This window comes from Odontesthes bonariensis, chromosome 10 (assembly GCF_027942865.1).
Source record: "Odontesthes bonariensis isolate fOdoBon6 chromosome 10, fOdoBon6.hap1, whole genome shotgun sequence".
NCBI lineage: Eukaryota > Metazoa > Chordata > Actinopteri > Atheriniformes > Atherinopsidae > Odontesthes > Odontesthes bonariensis.
Window position 1 is genome coordinate 29,350,954 of NC_134515.1, and position 20,450 is coordinate 29,371,403.

At 41.3% G+C, this 20,450-nt stretch overlaps 1 protein-coding gene across 1 annotated transcript; it reads right to left on the reverse strand.

The window, feature by feature from the left end:
• Positions 1 to 865: 865 nt before the first annotated feature.
• dgkaa (diacylglycerol kinase, alpha a) lies at positions 866 to 20,234 on the reverse strand. Its single transcript, XM_075475187.1, has 24 exons — positions 20,011 to 20,234; positions 14,301 to 14,404; positions 13,869 to 13,945; positions 12,543 to 12,672; positions 12,277 to 12,351; positions 12,147 to 12,196; positions 11,954 to 12,028; positions 11,529 to 11,645; positions 9,596 to 9,713; positions 9,343 to 9,431; positions 9,115 to 9,234; positions 7,618 to 7,716; positions 7,272 to 7,358; positions 7,110 to 7,183; positions 6,951 to 7,025; positions 6,778 to 6,863; positions 6,609 to 6,698; positions 6,265 to 6,425; positions 6,083 to 6,147; positions 5,684 to 5,774; positions 5,343 to 5,529; positions 3,656 to 3,773; positions 3,407 to 3,467; positions 866 to 1,856 (listed from the first exon to the last, which is right to left on the reverse strand). The coding sequence occupies exons 2-24, from the start codon at positions 14,374 to 14,376 to the stop codon at positions 1,776 to 1,778; spliced, it is 2,202 nt and encodes a 733-aa protein (XP_075331302.1). The 5' UTR covers positions 14,377 to 14,404; positions 20,011 to 20,234; the 3' UTR covers positions 866 to 1,775.
• Between the last annotated feature and the right edge of the window lie 216 nt (positions 20,235 to 20,450).

Consider the following 20,450-nt stretch of genomic DNA (forward strand, 5'->3'; position numbering starts at 1 on the left):
AAAAAACCTTCACAGTGAAAATATATGGGATTGACCTATAGGCCGGTGAATAGCAGCTATGCGGACTTGAATGTGAAAGAACGACCAGTTATTCTCCATGAAAATAAACCAGCTCCAATGTAATTTGTTTGTATTCGATATTTGAACAAACATTTGAACATACATCAATTCATCTTTATGACACTGCAAAGGGACTGTAGTCAATACTGTGTAATACTTGTATTCCATGTGCCACTCACCATACGGGTATAATCACATACACTTGGACGTTTGAATCATCGGAAATCATGTAAGCACTAAAACGCTACTATGTGTATCTGCTTCATTTCGGATCCTTCAATTTTCAAATGAAATACTTCAAATGTACTTCAGGAGTTTGTTTACAATGTATTTCACCTTCAGATATGTTTGTGTTTCAAATATTTTTTTCTCTCTCTTAAAACCATGGCTGAAAAAGGCTTCTCACTTGACACCTGAGTGGCCGAATTTTTGCAATATTCAAACATTTGTTTAAAACCTTTCAACCCAAGGCTGCTCGTTTTCTCCCACGTCTGCAGTCGTGATTTGTCCTACAGCATTTTAAGGCAGCGTTTCTTGCACTACATAAACCTCTCAAGTGTGTTTGAAGTTTTTGTTAATCAGAAGTATTCGGTGGAAGACAACACTGCAAAGATTTCGGATATTTGTTTAATAATAATGATTAGGTTGTAAAGTAGGAGGCTGAGCAGACATGTATATATGTGGCAGTGGACCAGGTCAAAGTGGAAGCCATCTGTGGCCACGGATTAAAATGAAATGTTGCCCCGTTCAAGGAAAAGCCATTTTCTGTTATCTACCTAAGAAAAAGCACAACAAAAACTGAAATCCAGATGATTTATTAAAATCTTTACATACTGAGTTATTTCAGGCATACTGCATTTACATCCTCAAGATATAGTTCAATAATATGACCGATAAAGCATTTACAGTAAAGATAACATACAATAAAAGCGGTCTGAGTCAATAGTTTCAAATCCAATTCATTGAAAGTTCAGTTTACACTTCTCCTTTTTCTGCTCTTGGGAGAGTAGCTCTTTTACCCCCTCAGGTACCTTTAGTACCCCTCAAACACATGCACACACAAACCAAAATTGGTCCACATGAAGATAGAAAGACTTTCGCAAACACACTCACACAAGGGAACAGTTGGACGACTGCTGCAGTCCTTTTTCTGTTCCCCCCAAAACACTTTCAAGTATCTTTTGAAATAAACGAGAAAAGCCTAATGACATTAGCCTAAATTTGAAATTTAGTTTTGCCTTTACTTCTCTCTTGGCTCTGAAATGACCTGAATATATATTTGGCTTTTAGAGCGTATTTACAGCCATAACAACACAATACTACGTGGTCTATGCTCAAAGTGTGTAGTGCACGGCGGACTGTATGTCTTTTACCTAACCAACAACTATAGGGAACATATCATCAAGGCACATGAAGCTATATATTCTTCTTTTAGCGTGATATTCAATTAACTTTAACCTGATAAGAGTACTGATAAAAAACACTGAGAAAATTTGGACAAAATCCTTTTGCCACAACACAAACATATTTTACCTTAAAGTTGGTGCTGACTTAATGTCATGCTTCGGTTACATGTTGTGAAGACTTTGAAATCGTTAACCTGTCTGTGTTATTAAGTCAACATTCTACAACATACACGTTCAAAGTAAATTTTCATTAAAAAAATTTGTCAGTCCTCCATAAACAATGAACACATGCATCGAATCCGTTCTTTTTTATTTGTAGGTGAAAAAACCTTGGCCTTTGGCCTGAGGCGCCATCAACATACAGGCTTGATTCTTGTGTGTGATTTGAATCTGAAAAGAAAAGAAAACAAAAAAATGACAAAACATCTGATGGGTTAACAGTATAACCAGAATAAGACATTGAACTCATTCCATTGCTTAAGCTGCCATGGTGTTTCTGTGATTACGCTAAGATGGCAGTCATCGTATTTATGGCGTCAAGGAGCAATCGTTGATGGCAATGCAAGACAGGGAAGAGCATCATGGGTTATGGTCTTCATTATTGATCAAACACATCTGCATCTTTTGGACAGAAAAATCATTGTTTAAAGGAGAAGTTCACTATTTAAGACCTTGAGTCCCAGTTCCAGCTTGTTTATCAAGAATAAGAAACGAGGAGACCATTTTCACAACAATAGCTCATATCTATCCATTTTGGCTGTTTTCGCTGGTTCATCCTGCTGCTACAGACAGGGTTCCATTGGGCACTCTGTTCAATGTCCTTAAAACAATACTAATGTTAATTTTAAAGAAAAGGTCAACTCACTGGGTGGTTCGTGGATGTTCCTGTGTGTCCCAAAAAAAATTGCGTTGCGAAATAAAAGTTATTTCTTGCTTTATTTAGCATTTTGTAATCCAATTGTATTCCGTTTGGAAGACTTTTCACTTTCACTTTCACTGTCAGATCACTGCGCCAGGGCTAGAGCCTCAGACTCAAATATAGAGCAGATGTTTACGTGCGTCGTGATTTAGCATGAAAAATAGTTCCTGAACAGCAAAGAACACGGATTACACGGATGGAAAACCATAAAATGCGCCGACATTTTTTATTTTAATATCACTAACCACCCGGTGAGTTGACCTTTTCTTTAAAATTAACATTAGTATTGTTTTAAGGACATTGAACAGAGTGCCCAATGGAACCCTGTCTGTAGCAGCAGGATGGACCAGCGAAAACAGCCAAAATGGATAGAAATGAGCTATTGTTGTTGATAAGTAAGCTGGAACTGGGACTCAAGGTCTTAAATAGTGAACTTCTCCTTTAAAAGACAAGAAAGACCAGAAGTTTTTCTCCTTCCTTGTTGAATTTTGGATGCACTTACTACAAACGTCCATAAATGTACTGTGGTCGGGGACCGCATCTCAGCTGCTTTTTTCGCACCCACTCACGACTAATGGTGCCTTAATGAGACTGTAAATGGTGACTCTACACATCGTAGCAAACCGAACAACATCATGGATGTTCAAACCAACATTGACCATAATCTTTACCAACACAAGATTAAAACGTTACTTTTGATCTGTTTACAGAGTGACCAGTTCTCTTATCCAGATTACGCTGACATTTTTTAGGTCAATTTCTCAGCCGAACACTTGCTGCACGAGGCATAATAGGCGGCATACATCAACTGTGAGAGAGCTGAATTCATGCAACCCAGGATTCAAATGTCCATTGGTGGTTAGAAATAGCCTGAGGGGAAGTCCCCAGCATTGTTGCAGAGGCCAAACCCAGAAGCACTATCTGGTTTGTGGTTTTTAGATCGCCACAGTGAGCTATCAAACCTGCTGTAAGTTGCTTTTACATTTGCATTAAAATTTTTCTGTGATTACGCTGTATTTACCGTGCAGGGGGGCTGCATCCACGGCTCTCCATCTATCTGCATTGGTAAAGCTTTCGTAGTCCTGGTGTAAAGCACAGGGGGACAAATAAGGCATTGAACTCCTGAACATGTGTTTAAAATGCTAAAAAGGTACATGTAAATGTCTGTTTTGTGGAAAGCATCGGCCATTGATTGTTCTCGTCCAAAGTCAACTACAAGGCATCATAGGCCTGAAAGGCCGTGCTTGTTACGTCTGAACATGTTTCTCACCTGATGGTGATCTGCGAAGTCTTTGCGAGCCGCACGGCACTCTTGAGGCCAGTGTATATCTGTCCCATCTCCATGGCTCCTTCGAGACCGACCACTTCTAATCGACGGTCACTGAGATCTGACAAGAACACGTGGAAATAGGGACGCACCGACATGAAAAATAATTTTAGCCTGAGACAAAGCAAGATGGCAGTCATCGTATTTATGGGGTCAGAGTTGATGTCATTTAATATAACAAAATAACTGCGTATATGAGGAGCATTTGACAAATCTGCTGGATTATATGTTTGTCCTTAAACTGGCAATCAAAGTGTAAGTCTTGTGAAGTGGCTTATATATTAGCAAGGAATCACAATCGTGGCCTTTGGATGGATTTCTTGTCTGGAAATGTTGCTTCCAGCAGAAGCTGTCTTCTAGCTTGAGGACTCGGTCAAACAATTAAAAGTTTAACTTGAATACCTTCCTTGTGAGAACAAAATCAGGCTAAACTTCCGCCAAATGTGTGTTCAGTATCTGCAGATGTGTGAACAGGCAAGTCAGGACAAGCACTAAATAGATGGGTCAATGTTGTGTTTACAGCTGGTTTTTACTGCCCTCTAGTGGTCAGAAACTATTAGTACGTGCATGTTTCCGTCTCCAAAACATGAAGTTTGTCACATGGGTGCCAGTTTTATTTCACTGGAAGCTGTGAGTAAATTGCCCTCTTAACACTGCATTTATTGAATAGTCATCCAGTGACACATCCAGGAGACAAAAGCAACATTAACATTCATTTGTAATCTGGTAGCTAAAGAGCCACAGCAATCTTGAGCACTGCAATAATGCTTGTGCAGCCTTTACGAAAAAAAAAAAACAACAACCACAAAATGCATATGAAACACAACACACGTGCCTCAAAGGTAGCAAACCACAAATGATCTGCTGTCAACTTCATGCTTGTTCTATATCTGGTTTGGTCACGTTGCTTAGCTGTTTCCAAAATTGGCTAAGATGTTTTAATCATTTGATGACGTTTCAATTCTACAGATTTCTTCAGAGTTAATAGTGTTGCTACTGTCATGTTGCATTTTGAGAACTCACATAAACAACAGAAAATGTATGAACAATTAGTTACGCTGCACATAGCAGGTTTGCAGTAAATAAAGGAGGCCGTATGATGTTCCTTACTTGTCCACAACAGTGACTTTAGGTGGTATGCTCACCACATTTTATATGTATCTACAACACTGACAAATGGCAGGAAGGCCGCATCCACACCTGCAGAAAAGAGTACGAGGCCGTCAACCTTATCAGCACGCTCGTGCCCTCGCCATCAATGTTCCACAGATGTACCTGCTATTGTCACACCTGAGCTCACTCAGAGACTGTTTGGAGAGAGTAGTCAGGAACTAGCAGGTAAAACGTCTGGTGGACCTGTTTTGGAAAAATCCATGCTGCAGTGCATGATTCCAGCTAGTTTGATTTAGTCAGTGCGTGCTTTGGTGCTTAACAGGTAATGTATGATCGGCTTATCAGCTTTTTAACTGATAACAGCTGCAACGGGAAATCTGGATTTAGACTTTGCTAAAAAACTATTAGCTAATGGGCTCTGTAGAGCTAAGGGGAACTGTCACAAACTAGTCACATAATGCAACCAGGTTTAACATCCCTGTAAAGTGAAGTTGAGGTCGAGGTTGAGGTTGAGTACCTTGGGAAGTCACTTTCAAGATCTCAGGGTTGACGATCACCTCAGGCTCTTCCTGACTTGTCAATCCCTTAGCGTCCACTTTTTTGGTCTCACCCCACAGATTGGAGCCACCATGCATGCTGGGAATGTTAAGGATGGCCACCCCCTCCAGAGACAGGCCACTGAGATCCAGAGGAGTGCCACAGCACTGGAGAAAGTACAGCAAGATACAGAGAGAGAGAGAGAGAGAGAGAGAGAGCAGAGCATCAGCATACTGTCAGTGGAAACATATTTTTAGTAGCTTTTTTTCAAAGCTAAAATGCACATTTGCTGTTCTGGTGCTGCTGATGCTCTGTTCTCACCTCTATTGTCAAACCTTCGTTCAGCTTTTTGCAGGAAGCCGAGATGGTTTCTGAGGTGGCAAATTCAAAATACCACAACTTGTTCTTCATTCTGCAGTTACAAAAAAGTGTGTCTTTTAGGTTTAACTGTTATTTCCCATTCAAAGAACATTTTCTCCTGAAAGAGATAGAGCCATGTGCAGACACTCGCTGCCGCAGACATCTGCTGTTGCCACCTGCATTTTTTTTTCAGCTTTTAAAAAGGCAAGTAAACGTGAACAGGAAAAAGAAAATATATATATATATATTTTTTTTCCTGTTCACGTTTACTTGCCTTTTCATATGATGAATAGGATAATCTTGTCCCTGCCTCTTTGTCTGTTTCTGCTGTTCCTCATATGTTCCAACAAAAGTGCATACCTGCTGTTGAATTTCTGAGGATGTTTTTCCCTCATTGTGTGAAACCGGTGAGCAATGGAAGCATCCTATCAATGCAAACACAATACAGCAATGAGCAAAACAGCATACAACAACCTGCCCCCCCCCCACCCCAACCCAAACAAAACACTTCCTCTTCTGTGACATATTTCTGCGACACTCACGACTCCAATAGAGAAGTAGTTGTTGATGATTTCATATGGCACTGGGTCACCCTCCTCCTCATTCTCATCTGTGATAACCTGCACGGTCCAGCGGTCCATCAGCACCTGAGAGCTCCCCTCGATGTCTTTAAGTATACGATTCAGACCTTCGCCATCATAACCTGTAAAAAAAAAAAAAAAAATAGAGATAGCAGGAGAGCAATGTAACTGAGTCCCTTCATGGTTACAGAAGTTACAGAAAGAAATTTGGAGGACTAATGCTTGCGTTGAAGCAATATTTAGAGAGGTGCAACCCTCTCAGTTTTTTCACGAAGCGAAACTCAAGAGTCTCATTCATTTCTCACCTCCTCCCCAACGCAGACATCGTGCAAGGTCATTTCCTGTGCCCAGAGGAAGCACAGCGACAGGTGGCCGCACCAGTAGGTTGGCTTTGTCTGATTGAAAGAAATGGAAAAAAAGTGTATGAATATATTCCACACATGCCTGCTCCGGAGGTTAGCCTAATAAGCTCACCTATCGCGTCTAGAATCCAGCCAACTGTGCCATCTCCACCGCACACTAAGATTCTGTAGTCCTTCAGATTTCTGAAGAAGCTCAGTCTGAAAAAAGATAATGGCTGTGAGAACTATAACAGCGAGGTAAGGAACAGAGCTCAAGTATTCAGCATGTGGTCTGAAATACCTTACCCTGGTCCAGGGCCACCATTTGAGAGGTTGTAAACTTGCCGGGGATTCAGCAAATACTGGAATTTACGCAGGACTCTGAAATACACCAACTCAAGCTTAACAATGTACGCCATCACAAAAATTTTTTTTTTCCCCTGAACGATATCTTTCTGGACTCACCTTTCCCCCTGCTTGCCGCCACTTTTAGGGTTGACAAACACTAGAAGAGGATGGGTATTTGGCACAGGGATGATCTGTTCATGTATAAACATAGGATAGTTATTCGAATTACACAGATGGAAAACAAATGTAATAACTTCTAAGAACTTTTTTTGCAAAGACCTGAAGCACTTGTCCATCAGGAGTAATATTGAGCTCGCTGTCATCTGTTGACCCAGAGGAGCCATTCTTCACATTGTTTGGTCTCTCCTTTGGAGACAAAAAAAAAGTATGGAGTAAATGAACTATGAAAAATGTAATAGATAAATTCTACTACCTTTTGAGGACAACCCCCTCCCGCCCCCCCCAAAAAAACCTCCACTATTTGTCTGTCAAAATGCAAAACCAATATGAAGGTTGGTACCAACAACAAGAAGCAGCACTGGCTGACGTTATGTTCTGCGTTGGTGTGACAGGTGCTGTTTGTACTGTACATGTTCTTGAGATGTGCCGGAAGATAATTCTGTACCTTTATAACAGGATATATTGCCCACGGAGGGAGGATATGATCTCTGAGTGGCCCACAGGTACACTCTCTTGGCTCCTTGTCTGCACAGTCATCATGAAGCTGGTTAACACAGGTAGGTGACACATTACATAAGCTCTTAAAGCAGTCAAGACTGACAGAAAACAATCTTTATCTTTTAAAAGATTTCAAAAATATATATTATTTCTTTGTTAGATGGTTACAGTGATAAGAGAGGGGGTAGAAATGAAACCAAATCTCCTTATTGTTCAGTTTACTCCAGTCAGCCATAACATTGTGACAACCTGTATAATATTGAGAGGGTCCCCTTTTTCACCACCAAAACAGCCCTGACCCATCAAAGCACGGACTCCCCTTTGCCTCTGATGGCATCCTGTGGTATGTGGCACCAAGCTGTCAGTAGCAGATCCTTGATGGCCTGCATGTTGCTAGGTGAGGCGTCCGTGGATCGGACCGGTTTGTCCAGTAGCTTCCACAGATGCACGATTGGATTGAAATGTGGAGCATTTGGAGGCCAAATCAACACCTCAAACTCACTGCTATGTTCCTCAAACTATTGTTGAACAATTTTTTTGCAGTTTAGCAGGACACACGATCCTGCTGAAAGAGGCCACTGTCATCAGCTGACACAGGTTAGCATGGGCTACAAGCAGTAATGCACTGTGCGTTCTGACACTTTTCTATTGAAAATAGCAATATCTTATTCAACAATTTGCAGCAGTAGCTCCTCTACTGGATTGCCGGTTCACCGTTTTTACTTCCTTGGACCCCTTTTGGTAGGTCCTGACTACTGCAGACTGGGGGAACATCCCACAAGAACGGCAGTTGAGGAGATGCTATGACCCAGCTGACTAGCCAACACAATCTGGCCCTCGTCAACATGCTTGCCCATTTTTCTACTTCAAACACATCAATTTCTAGGACAAGATGTTCACTTGCAGCCTTATATAGCCCAACCCCAGCCAGGTACCTTACACCAGATGATGTTTTTACTTCACTTGTCCGTGATCATGAAGTTACAGCTGATTAGTCTACTTTCCTTAACTATACACATGGGATTTAAACAATTCATCTGCCCTATTATCTAGGATGATTTTCAAACTTAATGTAGATCGTAACAAGTCACGACTCTTCTGTAATAACCAGCCACAAGCAGATAGGTGGCTGTGCTCTTCTGAGGTTTGGTCAGCCGTGCTCCTGTGCATACAAGTGAGAAAGTTTTCATTTGGTCCATTTACAGCCTTGGACCACACAATTTTTGAGTGAGGTCAAAGGTTTTAAAGTATCAGTTTTGAGTGAGGTCAAAAGGTCGACTCTCACAACGACTCAAAGTAGGATTTAACCCTCGGTGAACTAGTTAAAACTATGCTATTCAGTTATTTTAGGAACGAATATTTTAGTTTGAAAGATAAGAGTGGTACACTTTTAAATCCTTTGAGTTCTAAAAAAGATCAGTCACACACTTGAAAGCTTCCTCACCATGGCATGGCACCACACACAGTGTTTGCCTGTTAAGCCTTGGAGACTCTTGATCTTCTTTTGGCATCTATCGCACTTCCTAGAATCACAGTTCCCACTCACCCAGTCATGCGCTGGAATCTGTGAAGTGGGAAGCAAGTCCACACGTAGAAGCGTTAAGGTAAAGGATAAATACAAGCACTGGCTATGTATGTTAATGTACAGGTTGCCATGGAGACACGAACATACCCCCGTTTCTTTCTTTGACTTCACATACGTCCTGGTACAAGGAGCTGGGTTCCTGTTAGCACAGCGTCCGTGGACTGTGTATTTACAGCCTGCACATAATTCAATTGTCATATGAATCTTGAGTAGAAATCACTATGTCAAATAAAAAGCTGGCAGCAGAGTTATAATTAAACCAAAAAATGTTTAAAATCGGGAAATCTTTTGAGAAATGTCACTGCAGTGTCGCCCTCCTCTGGTGGGTTCAGGTACTCACAGGTGCAACACAGCCCTTGCTTCCTCAAACCCAGCAGCATGCTATGGCACACGTTGCAGTACACAGGCTTATTAAAATTTTTCATCCTCCAAAGGTGCTGCCCGTCCGTTTGGGTCATCTGATCGTTCAAGGAGCAATCGTTGATGACAATGCAAGACAGGGAAGAGCATCATGGGTTATGGTCTTCATTATTGATCAAACACATCTGCATCTTTTGGACAGAAAAATCATTGTTTAAAGGAGAAGTTCACTATTTAAGACCTTGAGTCCCAGTTCCAGCTTGTTTATCAAGAATAAGAAATGAGGAGACCATTTTCACAACAATAGCTCATTTCTATCCATTTTGGCTGTTTTCGCTGGTCCATCCTGCTGCTACAAACAGGGTTCCATTGGGCACTCTGTTCAATGTCCTTAAAACAATACTAATGTTAATTTTAAAGAAAAGGTCAACTCACCGGGTGGTTCGTGGATGTTCCTGTGTGTCCCAAAAAAAATTGCATTGCGAAATAAAAGTTATTTCTTGCTTTATTTAGCATTTTGTAATCCAATTGTATTCCGTTTGGAAGACTTTTCACTTTCACTTTCACTGTCAGATCACTGCGCCAGGGCTAGAGCCTCAGACTCAAATATAGAGCGGATGTTTACGTGCGTCGTGATTTAGCATGAAAAATAGTTCCTGAACAGCAAAAAACACGGATTACACGGATGGAAAACCATAAAATGCGCCGACATTTTTTTTTTTAATATCACTAACCACCCGGTGAGTTGACCTTTTCTTTAAAATTAACATTAGTATTGTTTTAAGGACATTGAACAGAGTGCCCAATGGAACCCTGTCTGTAGCAGCAGGATGGACCAGCGAAAACAGCCAAAATGGATAGAAATGAGCTATTGTTGTGAAAATGGTCTCCTCATTTCTTATTCTTGATAAACAAGCTGGAACTGGGACTCAAGGTCTTAAATAGTGAACTTCTCCTTTAAAAGACAAGAAAGACCAGAAGTTTTTCTCCTTCCTTGTTGAATTTTGGATGCACTTACTACAAACGTCCATAAATGTACTGTGGTCGGGGACCGCATCTCAGCTGCTTTTTTCGCACCCACTCACGACTAATGGTGCCTTAATGAGACTGTAAATGGTGACTCTACACATCGTAGCAAACCGAACAACATCATGGATGTTCAAACCAACATTGACCATAATCTTTACCAACACAAGATTAAAACGTTACTTTTGATCTGTTTACAGAGTGACCAGTTCTCTTATCCAGATTACGCTGACATTTTTTAGGTCAATTTTTCAGCCGAACACTTGCTGCACGAGGCATAATAGGCGGCATACATCAACTGTGAGAGAGCTGAATTCATGCAACCCAGGATTCAAATGTCCATTGGTGGTTAGAAATAGCCTGAGGGGAAGTCCCCAGCATTGTTGCAGAGGCCAAACCCAGAAGCACTATCTGGTTTGTGGTTTTTAGATCGCCACAGTGAGCTATCAAACCTGCTGTAAGTTGCTTTTACATTCGCATTAATAGGCTCATAACGCAAATCTGATCCGTCCTCGGTATGAGACTACCATTTTTATGAATAAAACCTACATTAAAATTATTAATTTCTTTAGTCCAATAAAGTGCATTAGCACTAAAAATGGATATTTTATGCAAGCACTTAGATGGTGCAGAGTAAGTGGAAAAACACTACAGCATTATGATGGTGCAGAGCTTGCATGAGGGGGGGGTGACATTACCACACCCTGTAACACTGAGTCGGCATAAAGGCCCTCAGAGACAGGGAGGAGGAGGCAAAGGACAGAGGAGTGGCACACAAGGCCAGGGTTACACAAGAGCAGTTACAACTTGGTGAGACACCTGCTGTAAAAATGAAATATGTCTGAGCTCTGCTTCATGAAAAAAGAAACACGTTGCTTTCAAAGCACCTTCAAACCCAGCAAGACGAGCAGGGGAACGTTGTTCATGCCTCCTTCTACCCACTCATCCAGAGACACTGTGCCACTGCTGTCAGCATCGATTGCTTTCATCATGTCCTTCAGAACCTGACGAAATTAGATTTAGATGTTATTATCCAATCAGCACACACCTTTCTATCACTTATAATGTATAAAGTGTCAAATGTAGTCTAAAACTTGTCAGGCGTGGGAATCTGTACATTCTATATGTAGTTCAGATTATCATTTCATCAATAAGTATTGCCAGTGTAATGAGCTCAACAATGTGAGGGATATCTTGTGCAAACAAATGCATGTATCTTGAGATACATTTACTGCCATGGCTCAACGTTTGTGCAGAGTTTTATGTGTTTGTGGGAAGTTCACGTTTCAGAGCAGGGCATTCTGGGGCTTACTGGCTTGAGCTCTGACACGTCCCAGTCAAGATATTCTGCAGCATGCATCATCTGAGCAATAATCCGATCCACTTCCTGTTTTAAAAGAAAGAAAAAAAAATGCAACCAAAGAACTATATTTTTGTATTCTGGTTGGTGAGCTAAAATACAGACATTAAGAGCTCTACTGTAAAAGATTTTTACAACAACTTACAGAGCTGTCGAGGACTCCGTTGCCATCTCTGTCATAAAGCCTGAAAGCAACTAAACAGAGAAAGGAAATGAAAGCGGAATGACGACACCGCCACTCATACTTCTGGGCAGAAAAGACACAAAAGACTCACATTCTAGTTTGTCTCTGGGCTGGCCATCTTCCAGCAGGGACAAGTAACATGAAACATCCTTGAGGAAGACCTCCTCTACAGGAAAGAGAAGAGAAAAGGGAGAAAGCTTTGGGTACTCTGGTTACAATATCTGCATAAACAGTGCTGAATGGGCATGCAGTGATAAATGAATTTACTCCATAAAGGCCAAAGCGTAAATTGATAAGGGCCTGCTGTAAAGGGAAGGCAGTGAGCTGTGTGAATTCATGGTGTATAAATAATCTCACTAGTGCCGTCTTCCTCGGAGGGTTCAGAGTTTTGGAAGGAGCGGAAGAGTCTCTGGCAGAGATCCACAGGGAAGTCCTCCACTTCTAAATAAGTCTTCAGGAACAAGCCAAAGCCTTCCTCATTGATGCACTGGGAAAAAAAAAATGAATGGGAGAGGCATATTTTATTTTCAGTGGTTTTGTGAAATGTAAAATAAGAGGGCTACTCTTCCCGTTTGCAGTGTGCTTTTTGACGTCTGCATTTCTCTAAGTCCTCGCCTCTTAAGCAAAGGAAGAGGACAATTATATGACTGTTCATTTGAAAATCTTACATTTGTTGTTGTTCGCTCAGAATAAAAAAAAAAAAAAATCGCTGAGCTTAAGTGTATATGTGGCAGCTGAAAGGCTTTGAGCAGCCTAAGATACTCACCAGATATATTTAATCCGTGATTCATATGGGAAAATATGTCTAAAACAAATTGAAGCTATTGCACGGTTTTCGACACGACTGAGCCACAAAACAACATCAGCGCAGAAAAAAAATAGCTCCTTATTCAAGTTTCCAGTCCATCTGTTTAGCTTGAAGAAAAGGACTGGACTCACATGACGGTATGCTGCATGGCTAGCAAGCAGTATTCCCTCGATAACGGTGAGCCACAAACCCATTTCATGTTGATATTATTCCACTTCCCTGTCTGATACCCTGCAGAGATGCCCCAGGAATACTCAAAGTCACATAGAGGCAGCTCGGTCACAAAAATAAATGGAAAATAAAGTCACAGAGAGACCAAAGCAACTGCCTCACTATACTGCACCCACAAACTATGTACAACCAATAACTCAATCGCTCCGTGTATTACAGCCAATATTCACCGATAATTTATTGGTGTATTTCTGCTTTCCTCCTGATATATCTGAACGTAGCCAAATAATCCATTAACGATAACCGCATTAGCTTCTAGCACAGATTAGTTGGCAGTGTCAGCCACTGATGTGCAGTATTGGAAAGATCTTTTTTCAATCACATTTGTGCTTACACTGCACAGCTAGGTCACTGTTTAGCAAGGCCTTGCTGCGTGGGCAAATCTAAGGAAGTCATTTACATTTGCAACCTCTTACAAATTCAACAGCTCAGTCAACATGATCGATAGGTTAGAATCTAATTAAGCAGCACAGGAAAATTAATAACTGCCCAATATACATGAATCATCGTCCCATTTCACACTAAACAGCTGTGCTGAGGGCTATAATTTTACGCAGTTATGTGCCTTGTAGCTAACATCGCTGTGAGTCACTTGTGGAGGAGAGGACGTGACTGCGTGCAGAGGGAAAACACCGTCCTATTACCTCTCCGTGTCGATGCTGGGCCAGTCTCCCATCGGCATCAAATTCTTTTAGCACATCTTTCACCTTCAAGCTGCAGTCTGAAAGTAAAAGAGCACAGGTCACACAGGGGTACACACGTGACTCTAAGAAGGGGGGAAGTTCACTAATTTCAAATTTTCTTTAGAGCATTTTTAGTCAACATTTCTGAAAACTCATTTGAGCATTTGATTAAGTACTACCAAAAAAAATGATTTTGTCTGTGATGCAACATAATACATGTGCACTTAACTTGGGTAAAAAAAAAAACGTGGTAGACTACTGCTGCCTCTTGTAGATATGAGAAAGTATGAGCGAGTGAAAATGAGTGTGAGTGGGTGGAAGTGTGTGTGGGGAGGGATGTTAAGAGCTGCAAAAGCTGCCTGCCCGCCCGCCTGCTTGTCTGTCTGTACTCACATTCAATGTACTGCTGAAGCTGGATGAAGTCGACAGGGTTCAGTTCCTTCACCTCTGGGTTTGTGGGGGCGGACATGGTGCCTGCTTCTGCACTAACTGCCTCTCTGTGTACATACAGGCGAGAGAAATAGTGAGACGTAGACGGAGTGAAAAGAGAAGGTGGGTGCACAGTAGCCTGCTTCTTTGTAAAACATAAAAGCCTGGCTGCAAGCAAAAGATATCATCTTCCATCTTGCACTGTAGAAATCCATAATTGTAGACACAGAGAAACAACAACCAAAGTGCGTGTGAGGCAGAAACAAGAATAAGTAGAGCTGTGAACGTGTGAAAACTTCTTTTATCATCACTGTTATTATTTTTTTCCATGTGTGATGATACATTATGGTTTTAAAAATGCAGCTTCACTTCCAAATATGAAAAATATCGTACACGCATCCAACTGAAACTGGATCTGTAAGAAATGATGTCAGTCTCTCAAGATACTTTGACTCTTGGGGATTCCCTGCACCCAAAATCTGCTTCCATCTACTCACTAGCCCATATGAACTTTAAGAAACAACCGCCATGGGGATTGATCCGTTTAGTTAGCACCAAAGAGTGGCGCGATGTGTCGTGATGCAGAGAAACAATCAAACATTGTCTAAAGGTTACAAAAACCGAGCTGGCTTGTTAAGGGCCCCCCCTTTATATGAAAATGAAGAGACTTAAATGTCACACAAGGCTGAAAGTAAACAAGACATCCAAGTCCAACTAAACAATGAGCTGACATGTTAGCGCAGATGAAAGCTTGAAGCCGGGAAGAGCATTTAGATTGTTTGTTATAAATATAAATCACTGAGGAAATAAGAAAAGAGTTAATGGACAAAGGAAGGATGTCATCCTGTTTATGCAGCTGTCTTAGATGCACGTAAGTAAAACGTTTAATAGGAAATAAAAAAAATCAATTGTTTCCGAAGAAATGTGTGATAAATGACTGATGCATTCCTCTTCTGACATAAAGAGCATATAGAGGCTAATATTTGCACCATGTATTAATTTAGGATGGAATTATACATTCTTCTTATTTTTAACAGTATGTCGGGGTGATAGGCAATAATGCTGTATGCAATAAGACTTGCAGCTTATGATGGCTGCAGGTGGCAAACTGAGTCCCTTTATAGTTTGTTTTACTATAGTTTGGAAGTAGGTAGACAATGGAGGGATGAAAGGAAAATGAAAGACAGATCTAGAATAATAAACTCACAAAAGGCTGAAAGAAAATGGTAAAACTAATCTGCTTTTATGAAAATACTGTAAAAAAAAATCCATTATTAATTCAGCTAATTTCACAGGTAGCGATTCGACTGTGCTAAAAGGAGTCCAAGAGCAAAGAGTTCAAGTATAACAGGATAAATGCTGTGAAATGAAACTGGAATAACAAGAGACACAGACTATAAAGCTGAGGTGCTGTTCAGTATCAAGTCCATTATATCACCAACCACAAAATTAAAGCAAACAAGACTGAATGATGGTTTTCAGTCATAGCAGAAAAGGCCCTCACTGCAAAGGTGTTGCGCACACTTTTGTGCCCAGGTTTTTATCACACATTCAAGTGCAGCTGGTGCGGCGATCAGTGACAGCTGCCCGCACTGAGCAAACAATCAGAGTACTCGTGGGACAAAGAACGTACTGAGAGAAATAAATGGAATAGTCTGAAATAACATCAACTCTCTACATGTGATTCGGTTCCATTTGGTCCCTTTGGACTCTCAAAGGTTCACGGTGTCCTCACTTAATTCCCTCAAAAGGTCAGCAGTGTTGCCTAGCATTTCTGTTTATGCAGCCAATCAGGTGGGCCAAGCCTGTATCGACAGCAAAGTGACACATGAAGGAATCATGAAAAGCCACCTGCTACTGATCACAAGACAGCCTCAAACAGTTTATCCCGGAAATATTCTCCAGACTCAAACACTGTCTGATAAATAAACTAAAAATAGATTCTCAAGTTTATTTGTGCACCTCCTTTTTTTCTTTTTTTTTTAAACTTCTTGATGTCGTTTCTTCTGTTCCTGCTTTCATAATCTCCAGGGAAGTTTATATCAAGAGCACCATCGTGTCTATTTAGTCTGCTTACCAGCTGAGCATCATCACCATCGTAATTATTGTCTGGTTCAACCTAATCTCGAGCCTTTCTGAGTAATCCGATTCCTCGCTTCCTGATTAGATAATGATTTGCATGCACAATGCAGAGGGAATCAGGACCAGTCGGGGCACAGAGAACAGGGAAATGCATTTCATGTACTCAGAGGAGAAATGCATAGTGTGATATATCCACAGCTATTTGTATACCCTCACATACATGGGATGGACCTCTGAAAAAGGCATTTACTAATCGAGCTTAACGATTTGATGCAAGCATGAATATTTCAAGACGTTCTGTAAAGGCCGGAAGCTTTAAATAACTAGCTATAGACTAGATGTGTGCCAAAGTCAGCTTTCAGTGAGGTCACACTGCTGGACTAAGGTTAAATGGCAACTTTTTTACGAGGGAACCGTTTATGTTCCTTTATAGAAACATTTATGTGGCGAAGTCTCTGTAGTTTAGACATATGAAAGATTTAAATGCCTGTACCATTCACCATGATTTACTTTGGTTCGCTACAGAATAAAGCACATATTCTGAGCGGACATTACACTAAAGCTACGCTGTCATAAGTGCTTCTTTAAGTAGGAGTGCGGAAAAATCGAAGTGTTTAAGTGGTACAGCAACGGTTCATAAAAGCAACATCTACTCACCCAATGAATTTGTGAAGAAAAGCGTCGGTTCAGAAACTGACAGTCACTTTTTACGTCTTGTTTGGAAACACTGAAGCAGCCGATTTACAAAAAGTGATGCGATGAAACTATTTGAGACTTGATGTAAACACCCACAAACAGCTCTCTCTCTCTCTCTCTCTCTCTCTCTCTCGAAAAGAATCATTTCAAGGTAAAGTTGGGGATGACCTTTCTTCCATGAGGGCTAATGTTTGTGCAGGCTGTTATAACGCCCACGCCTTGTGTCAAGGAAATCTGCTGTTTTGCAACACTTGCAGAGAGTAAGTCACTGACTTCGTCATGCTGTGGTTGGAAAAGACTTTTCTTTTGCGTGCGTGTGTGTGTGTGTGTGAGAGAGAGTGAATTCTACATCAAATCTTAGGCATTTGTTTTTCTTGTGAAACTACAACAATTCTCCTCAATGCGGTGTTTTCAGATTGCATCAGATTAACAGAGGGGAAGGACCGACATGTTTGGTTGCTATGGAAAGTGTTTCCCTCCATCAGCTGCTCTCTGTCAATGCCCTGCCACGGGTGACTAACGTGTAGGAGGATCTACAGGCAGAAAGGAAGGCAGCCAGCTCAGGAAGGGGGTGCCCAGTCATTAGCTATGAATCCTTAACCTTCTAACGTGTCACAGACCTTCAAAACCAGACAACATGCTTCAAACTGCATTCTGCATTCAGACACGAATGTGACTGATTGCAGGAAAAATGGAATAATCCCTTACTATAAATGGCTTGTTTGCTCAAGGGGTCACTTCGCAGGTTCGGCCAGAAGTTACAACAATCGGCGAAAAAAGGAACTTCTGTACATCTATGTAAGCGTGGAGCTCCGGGAACCCCCAACCTTTGCCGAGTTTAACATCTTTGTTTACTTTATTTTGCAGAAATACCACCAAATGTCCCATTTATATAACTGATTCGATTTACTAAATCATATTAAACAGGGTCCTGGATAGGTTTTTTAAGAGACAAAGTCTGTTATAATAGCATGGTCACAGATGAGCATGCTCTATTAACTCGTCTATAACTGTATGGGGACATCTGAGGAATTGAGAGGTTTGCAAAGTACAAGCTCCAAATCAGAGAAATACTAGAGAAACTGAACACAATGAATATGGATTGTGAATAAAGAAGACATTCACCACGACATGAATCACAGAAATCTTTGGAAAATGTAGGTGAGGCTTTGCTTGCTCCCAAGCTTCAAAGTGAGGACTGCCCATCACTCTGACTTTAGATATGAATGTGACTTATATAATAGCTTTTCTGTGGAGGCAGCCTTTTGGAACAGCATGCCGCATTCACGGAGAGACCTGGCCAGACTTCAGAAGGAGCATACTGGTGTGCAACAAACAGTTTTTTTTTGTTGTTTTTTTTTAGTTCCAAGTACGTTGTTGCTCATACTCGGGAGTCTCGCATGGTTCGCCCACACATGTACCTACAACTGAAAATGAGACTAAATTAAATGTCAAGTTTTTAGAGAATTTGATCGGAAATGCCATCTTGTCATATCTTCCACTACCCTACAAGTAGTCCAAGGATTAGGAGTCATCAGAAAGAAACATGCTAAACATGCGCTGACTTGTACTTTACAAGTACTTTACTTTGCAGTGTCACATTCAGAGTTGTAAATATGTGCTTCAGGCTGTGGTGAAGACATAATGGAAGCACTGAAGGCTAATTGGAGGATAGAATTACCGGACAAGTGAAATAATCTGGAAACAAAAGGCTGTGATGAAACGTCTCAGATCGTGCCAGCTTCACCTCATCGAATATTTACAAACCACGACACAAATCACGAAGCATTCTCAATTCTAGCTCATTTCAATGTAATAACAATGGATCATTTCACAATTGATCTCACTCGAGGAGTGAATGTCTGTGCCTGAGAATCCTCTTGCAGCACAAACAAATTAATTCCCCCAGAGACGACCCAGGTTTGAAATTTCCTGGTCATAACACGACAAACATCTGGAAAGGTCAGAAGGAAAAAAATGCAAGTGTTTCTAGGACAGAGAACTCAATGGAAAAAAAGCGGAGAAACACGAGTCCGAATAAACGCCTATCCAGCATGCTTTGTTTTTCCGGCTTTTCTCACATGAGGGCTGAAAGCCACACTCACCGTTTACTGTCAAAAGACACTGAAAAGGGTGGCTTTGTGTAAATGCTGACCTCAAAGAAGAGAGAGTGCCCAACGCCCACCGTCATCTACTTTCACACCGTGAAGGATTTTTGCAGACTGATGAAAACACTGTGCAAACCCTCGGGCTGTTTGAAGTGTGTTTTGGTTGAGGTATTACTGATGCCACTAGTACAGCACCATGTCCCACAACATATACAATCCCAGACTGATGTCAAACAGATAAGATCCAATCACATGGGAGCAATAACTCGTTTGCTCCTAGTACTAGTGACATATAAAGTTGTAAATTGTATAGATAGTCTAAAGTAAAACCTTAACTGTCCAGCCCATGACACCCATGAAACTGCTTCCTCTTCAGGCACAGCAGCTCAAATATCCCACAATGCTCACCAGAGGGTTTCCCAAATTGGTAGCTCGAGCAGCCTGATATTAACAATAATAACACTTTCCAAAGGAAACTGAAATGAAGCCTGTTTGTGATCATTTCACAAAGCACAGCCCTGCGCATTGAAATGCAGTAGCTGCGCCCTGCTGCTTGTTGTTCTGATGAGTGAATTACTCTGTTGTTAATGCACGAGAACATGCCAAACTCGTGCATTTCATGTCCAGCTCTTGTTGATAACGCACATTCAGGAGCTGCAAAGATCCCCCCCTCCCACACACATGTATTTGACTGGCGTTTGCCTGCTGCTCAAAACACATTCAGAGCTGCAAGGAAACTTAAACCAATGCGAGTCCGGACGTGTTCTGTTTTTTTGAGAGTCATTTACCTTTTCGTCGACTCTCCGGCTCCGCTGTTTTTTGAGATCGTCGGTGTTGCAGCAGCACGGCCGGTTACAATCCTCTTTTCAGATGAGAGGCAAAGTGGCCGTTAACTTCAAATGCAGGAGGCAGGGTCGCCGGAGTGGAAGCCGTGAACTAGTGCAGGGCAGAGAGTGAGTGAGTGAGAGAAGAGGATCCCTCCTGTCAAGCACAAGCACCGCCTCAGTCACTCTCTGCGCCCTCCTCACCAACCAATGCACGTCCGTTACTGCGGCGCCGTGTGACTCCATCTGTAAAGTTGCAAAGGAACGTCTGTTAAAATTACGCAGCTGAAATCTTATAGAGTCCAATTACCATTACGTTTTCTTCAAGGAAATCGATGCCGTATACATTTGAAAGCTTTTAACAAACTGATACCAAAGTTCTAAGTGTTTATATATATATATAT

What these genes read in the sequence shown, in the direction of transcription:
- dgkaa (XM_075475187.1), bottom strand. Translation starts at nt 14,376, where the DNA reads ATGTCCGCCCCCACAAACCCAGAGGTGAAGGAACTGAACCCTGTCGAC. An exon ending in GCAAGGGCTGTGTTGCACCT is followed by an intron (nt 9,432 to 9,595) that starts GTGAGTACCTGA and finishes AATTATGTGCAG; the next exon opens with GCTGTAAATACACAGTCCAC. An exon ending in GGCGGCAAGCAGGGGGAAAG is followed by an intron (nt 7,026 to 7,109) that starts GTGAGTCCAGAA and finishes GGTGTATTTCAG; the next exon opens with AGTCCTGCGTAAATTCCAGT.